The sequence below is a fragment of the Mus caroli genome, chromosome 6, assembly GCF_900094665.2.
Source record: "Mus caroli chromosome 6, CAROLI_EIJ_v1.1, whole genome shotgun sequence".
Classification (NCBI taxonomy): Eukaryota; Metazoa; Chordata; class Mammalia; order Rodentia; family Muridae; genus Mus; species Mus caroli.
Window position 1 is genome coordinate 81793030 of NC_034575.1, and position 7089 is coordinate 81800118.

Genomic DNA, 7089 nt, shown 5'->3' on the forward strand with positions numbered 1-7089 from the left:
GTGTGTGTGTGTGTGTGTGTGTGTGTGTGTGTGTGTGTGTGTGTACCAGTAGGAAATTGTTGGGACAGAGGGGAAACAAAACAAAATTGAAGATATTTTGGGATGAAAAACTTAAGAAGAAAAGCCAATTTAATTTTATTTTTGTCTTTAACAGAAAGAAACAACCAAAGGGATTTTATTTTATTAAAGTCTGAGTTCTGGCTGTGGTTCAATAATAATAGATGCATATCCTGTAGGCATGAGGCCTTAGGTTTGATTCCTACCTAACCCCTACTCCCTAACAAAAACAAACAAAAACCTAGGCTTGATAATTAAAAAATATATATATTTAATCCTTTTCAAACGCTAACATGATACCCAAAATTTAGGTAACAAAGAAGAAATAGAAAATTAATTCAAAGTGTTTACCAAAGAATACCTCATCAACACAAAGGTAATCCACAGAGTGGGGGGTGTTTTGTTGTAGGGAGTTTTACTACGTCACTGTGGCTGACCTGGAGCTCACTGTGTAGATTAGGCTGACTTTAAACTCACTAAGATCCTTCTGCCTCTGCCCCTCTAGTACTGGGTTTTAAGGCATGTTTCACCAATGCGGAACAGATAAGATATTTCCAGACCATATATATGTCTGATAAGGAGTTAATATCCAGAAAAATGTGAAGAATATACTACTTAAACAACAAAAAACCAAATAACTTTGATTTATATGTGCTTGTAGAACCTAAATCCATATTAGCTTACAAATACATGAAGAGGTACTTTATTTCTATTTATTTATTTATTTATTTATTTATTTATTTATTTATTTAATTTTTTTGGGTTTTTTCGAGACAGGGTTTCTCTGTGCAGCCCTGGCTGTCCTGGAACTCACTCTGTAGACCAGGTTGGCCTCGAACTCAGAAATCTGCCTGCCTCTTCCTCCCGAGTGCTGGGATTAAAGGCATGCGCCACCACGCCCGACAAAGAGGTGCTTTTTATCAGTCATCACAGGCAAGTATGACCCAGAGCCATAACAGGTCACACAGCACACTTGTTAGAATCACTCTTAATTCCTTTAAAAATAAACTAGTGTTAATGGAGGCTATGAAGAAATCTAAGATGGTGCTAGTGGGAGTGTAAGTGCTTGGCCATTGTAGAAAACAGCATGGCAGTTTTCCAGAACTATAAACACAGACTTTACCATACNTTTGAGTAATTCTGCTTCAAAGAAAGAAAAGCAGGATCTCAGAGTCACCAGTGAACCCACGTTTATAGATGAAAAAGGTGGATTCTCTATGTCTGTCACTATGGTAGATGAACACAATGTACTTAGAGTGTTCCTTGGGCTTTGTCAACCAACAGCATTCTGATATGTGAGACATTATTTGTTTTGGTTTTTCTTTCCTTAAGATTTAATTATTTATTTGTTGTATATGAGTACACTGTAGCTGTACACAGATGGTTGTGAGCCTTCATGTGGTTGTTCAGAATTGAAATTTGGGGGGGGACCTCTGCTCGCTCCAGTCAACTCTGCTTCGGTTGCTCAACTCCACTTAGCTCAGTCCCTGCTTGCTCCGGCCCAAGGCTTTATTTATTGTTATACATACGTACACTGTAGCATCAGAGGGCATCAGATCTCTTTATGGGTGGTTGTGAGCCACCATATGGNTGCTGGAATTTGAACTTAGGACCTTTGGAAGAGCAGTCAGTCTGTGCTCTTACCTGCTGAGCCATCTCACCAGCCTGCATTATTTGTTTTTTGACTTGGTGAATCTTAAAGCTGTTGACACATTCCAGTCAAATGCCATTCTATGTAGTATGATACTTAGCAAGCATGCATGAGAGCCTTCGGTTCAATTCCTGAACCACTGAGCTACATCCCTAGGCCTTCTGCTGCTTTTGGTTTTCGTTTTAACTTTATTTTCAGACAGAATCTCACCAAGTTGCCTAATATGGCTTTGAAGCTGTAGATAGTCTTTGAACTTTTGACCCTCTTGACTCAGCATCCCAAGTAGCTTTGATGAGAAATCTGAACCACAAATTGACTTCTGGGTGATTTTAAAGTGCTCATAGTTAACACAGATATAATTCAAAGACTGAATAGAATGTTATTAAATATTCACAATTAGACTGCCGACAACATTGCTTAGAAAAATTGTTCTGCTCAGCATGGCAGAACAATTGGTTTTCATAAGCTGGAACAAAGAGCCAGGACTCAGAACCTGGAAAGCAGATTGGTCAGCATGTTACTTTCCTTGTAAGGGTTAAAGAGGTGACTTACTCTGTTCCTCCAGTCAGGCTGACTCACTCTTTTCATCTGGTTGGTGAACATCTGTTATTTTGAAAGCTGGTCTGTTTGGCATCCTGCTTCCTGAAAGATTCAGTTTGCTTGCATGTCACTTAGGGCATGCACACATGTGCACATACACACATGCATCCCTGTGTGCATATCCAGCTTCGCACAGGTACTGTACAATAAGTACATGTTCTCCATTGTGCACATTTGTCTACATTCTTCTCCAGAGCCTCTCAGCTCTGCTGCCAGTCATTCTCTTGCTCATCCACTGCAACTGTCAGAAAATANCTGTTGTTCTCAGCCCAGCTGACATGGTTACCACTCTTGTGGGAAACGGGTAGTGGACTGATTGTTCATGTTGCTGCTCCTGACATGTGCTCTGCTATGTAAAAGGATTGGTGAGAATGACCAGAAATTAGAGTTGTATTGAGCTACAGTATATACTAACTTAAAATTATAAAGAAGGAACAGGACATTAATTTCTGTTAAAATAGTATAAGAGCTACTTTTATCCTTTGTTGCTAGAATTTGAAGCATAAAAGAAAGGAAACTCTTGGCCAGTAATAAGCTTGCTTAAGGTGTGTGTGTGCGTGTGCGTGTGCGTGTCCTGTAATTCACTGTGTAGACCAGGCTGGCTTCGAACTCAGCGGCTCGTCTGTCTCTGTCTCCCAAGTGGTGGAATTAAAGGCATATGCCATTAGGCCTGGTTTAAGCATTTCCTCTTTTGAGCCATTCCTTGGTAGTCATGTGTATCTAGGAAGAGTAATNATTTATTTCTGTAGGAGAACTGGGCACTTGGTAGAAGAAAGGATAATAGGACTTCCCAGAGATCCAAGAGGCAAGGTCTAGAAAACAATAATAGGTATACTGAGAAGATGCATGTCATCTGTAGACTTGATCCAGAAGGGTTGGTAGGAAACTTGGAGGCAGTTCTGAAAACCTGTTATGGCTTATTTATATTGCATTGAACCAATGAGACTGGTACTTTCTCAGCACTTAGTGTTTGTTATATGCATATTATTACTATTACAAATATATTAATTACACAATAATAAATATACAAGGTGTGGGATCCTGGAGTAGAAAGACAAACTGTTTGATAGAATTCTATAGTTACTATAAGCTGTAGTTATTATAAGCCTTTATATGTCCAGAAATGTGTTTTGCCTATCAGGATGTGACATGCATAACATATCAGTTTCTCTTGTCAGTATATATACGANTGTTGAAATACACAAGTTTAATTCTTTTGGATCTTTGTAAGGTAAATTATTCCTTTCAGTTTTTGTCTTTTTCTAATTTCTCTTTTGGTTCTGGGGATTGAACTTGGGGCCTCATACAGGATATATATATATATGCATGCTCTTTTCTCTGAGTTACATGACTAGCTCTCTTCAGTGTTTTATAATATTGNACAAATCTTCCTAAGTCAAAGCTTATTAATTACTTTATGATTAAAAAATAATCTTCACTGATGTTACATTCCATATACAGTAAAATTTATGGTATTAGATTAGGATTTCATATGTTGCTGTTATGTTTAAATATTCTTATTAATGTAGTCTGTTGTCTAGCCTGACTACAGTGTGTGTTATTTCTATATATGCCTTGGGTGTGTTTGTATAGTGCCATCTGACANGCCTTTTTGCCTTCAAGGTCATACCAGAAGACATCCCTCAATCCTTTTCCCTTTTAGTAGCTTTCCTGACTAGCAGTTGTCCCCTGAACTATCACTGTTCCACTTTTTGTGTCATGTCTTACATTTGCTTCCTTGCCTGGTAATTTTACCATTTATTCTACTGACTCTGATTTTCAGTTTGATTTATGCCTTCTAATTGGCCTGGAACATTTCTTGTCATGGTGTTCTTTCCATGGACGTGGTCTAAGGGAAGAAAAAGTCTTTCTTAACTAAAATAGTTCAAGCCTATTTTAGTGTTAATTGTAATGCTTTCTCATTTTTACACAGGCTCCAATGATGCTATTGCCCCAGACTTTCCACCTCAAATGCTAGGCACAAGAGATGATGACCTCTCCAACACTGTAAACATTAAGCACAAAGAAGGGATTTATAGCAAGAGGGCTGCAACAAAGGGGAGAAACCCCTCTCAGAAAGGTAATGCAGGTAATGAGTGACCTTTCGTGTTTTCAAATTTGTTTCTTGAACCTTTGCATTTGAAGTGAGAATAGTGTTGTATTTATCCATATTCTGGTTTGTCAGAAAACGAGGCCCCGAGTTTAATCCCTACAACCAAAAAAATGAAAAGAGAAATTAAAAAAAAAAAGTCAAAAACTGAAAGGAATAATTTACCTGACAAAGATCCTAAAGAATTAAACTTTAAGTGTATTTCAACATTCGTGTGTGTGAGTGTGTGTGTGTATATATATATATATATATGTATATGTATATGTATATATATATATATGTATATATATATGTATATATATATATATACACACACATACACATACTGACAAGAGAAATTGATATGTTATGCGTGTCACATCTGATAGGCAAACCTTCTCCTTACCACTACATTAAGTAACACAGGAAAGTAAAATTTTAGAATATTTAAAGTACTTCAGAGAGGTTGGAAAACTGTAAACTTCATTTTCAACATAAATAAAATGTATTTTAGCTGTTGAAAGGCAATACTAAGTCAAGCTTATTTTGAACACAAATTATCAGATAATCTTGATTACAATTCTTATGGATTTATCTCTGTCAGAGGTTGCAAAGTGCAATTTTAGGCAGAATGTGACAAGAAGTTAAGAGTCCACGTGATGTTTGAAATTTTATTATATTTTATTTTTTTGGTACCAACTTGTGAAAATTCAGTTTGGGGCTTGTTGNGAAAAAAATCTGAATGTCTGGTTACTTTTGGTGCCCCTTCCTCTATGACAGTAGTCACCTTCAGTGGGGCCCTGGCTGTTTCCTACATACAGGATCTCCATTCTCATGTTTGCTTCACTCCCCATCTGTCTCAGATCCCACCTGCTTCATTCAGACACCAAATCTGTCTGCTCAAAGTGCTGAGTTTTCAGCATTTTTTCCTCTAGATTGAGGACAGTCATTTTCTAAAAGTGCAATATATTTAAAATTGCAGGAAAACCCGTATTTCTAGGAATACATTGTTCCAAAAAAAAAAACCCACCCAAAAATCCAGACCAAACCATAGAAGCATAGGTTAATAGGTAACTAGATGAACAGACAGCTAGATCTTCTATAAGAAAATGGAGAGTGTGTCTTCTTAATCTTAGAAAAGGAAAAACTTTATTAAGCTGGATTTTTCTCCTAAAACAAAANAAAGAGTAAAACCAGCAGCCATATAGAGATCTATTGTTAAATAAGGTATGTTAAAGTAAAAAATTCCATAAACTCTGAACNGTAAATAAAAGCAAATCACAGAGTGGAAGTGAAAATTATGCATTCTATACAAGATATACATGTAAAAAAGAAACCATGTGAAGAAGACACTCAACTCAATAGAAATTGGGCAAAAAGAACTGGATAATTATTCTATAAAAAAGATTATGTAATACCAAATCATTGTATATAAATTTTCACTGTTGACAATCTGGGAATACAAATTAAGATAGCAGTAGTTTTCTATACTCATTAGAATGTCTGAAGTGAAAAGTGCTATGATGTTACGAGTGCAGACTAAGATGTCATTCACTGCTCTTGAGAGTATAAATTAGTATCCTGACTCTCTGTGTTGCTGAGTTCTGAATCTAGCGCTTCAATTAAAGGTACACATACACTCTATCACTGAGCTATACCTTTAGCCCCACACAAATTCTTCAAGCCCTATTTGTAATAGTTCCAATCTAGAAACCACCTGAATGGCCAATGTTTGTTTAGTANAATAGATAACTTGTAGTACTGTTGAAATCTTACTGGCACAGAGAAAAGGGTAAATATATGTAACAATACGTAATAAACTTTACAAATACAGTGTGAGTGAAGGAAGGAAATCTCATATGTTGTATTATCCATTTATACAAAGTTCAGACATCTCTGATGAATTTGTTCTATTTAAAATTGGCTGTTATATACTCTGGTTTCCTCTTCAGATTGTATAAATCTTTTTTTTTTTTTAAGATTTATTTATTTATTATATATACAGGGTTCTCCCTGCATGTATGCCTGCATGCCAAAAGGGGGCACCAGATCTCATCTTATGAGTCACCATATGGTTGCTGAGAATTGAACTTAGGACCTCTGGAAGAGAAGACAGTGCTCTTAACCTCAGAGCCATCTCTCAGTCCCCAGATTGTATAAGTCTTAAAATTTTTATAAGTGTCGAAAAAATTAGGAAGAATAACGACTCTGTAGGCTTCTATTTTATTTCTTTTCTTGTTTTTTTGAGACAGGGTTTCTCTGTACAGCCCTGGCTGTCCTGGAACTCACTCTGTAGACCAGTCTGGCCTTGAACTCAGAAATCCGCCTGTCTCTACCTCCCAAGTGCTGGGATTAAAGGCCTGTGCCACCACTGAACAGCTCATATTTTATTTGTTGACCTGGGGAAGGCTATGCACATATTGTCTGATAATTAGTGATAATTCCTGCATTTCTATGCAAATATTTTCTAGGACAGTAAAATCTTTTTAAAAAGATACGCAAATAATAAGGTTGTTAGAAATGAGCCTACCCTATAGGTGGAACAACATTATGAACTAACCAGTACCCCGGAGCTCTTGACTCTAGCTGCATAAGTATCAAAAGATGGCCTAGTCGGCCATCACTGGAAAGAGAGGCCCATTGGACTTGCAAACTTTATATGCCCCAGTACAGGGGAACGCCAGGGCCAAAA

At 37.0% G+C, this 7089-nt stretch overlaps 1 protein-coding gene across 1 annotated transcript in view; it reads left to right on the top strand.

The window, feature by feature from the left end:
* Window positions 1-7089, top strand: part of Alms1 (ALMS1 centrosome and basal body associated protein) — a 70267-nt gene that overhangs the window by 58237 nt on the left and 4941 nt on the right. The window contains exon 14 of the mRNA XM_021164094.1: window positions 4242-4397. Coding sequence (XP_021019753.1) covers window positions 4242-4397 — 156 coding nt within the window. The remainder of the gene's footprint in view (window positions 1-4241; window positions 4398-7089) is intronic.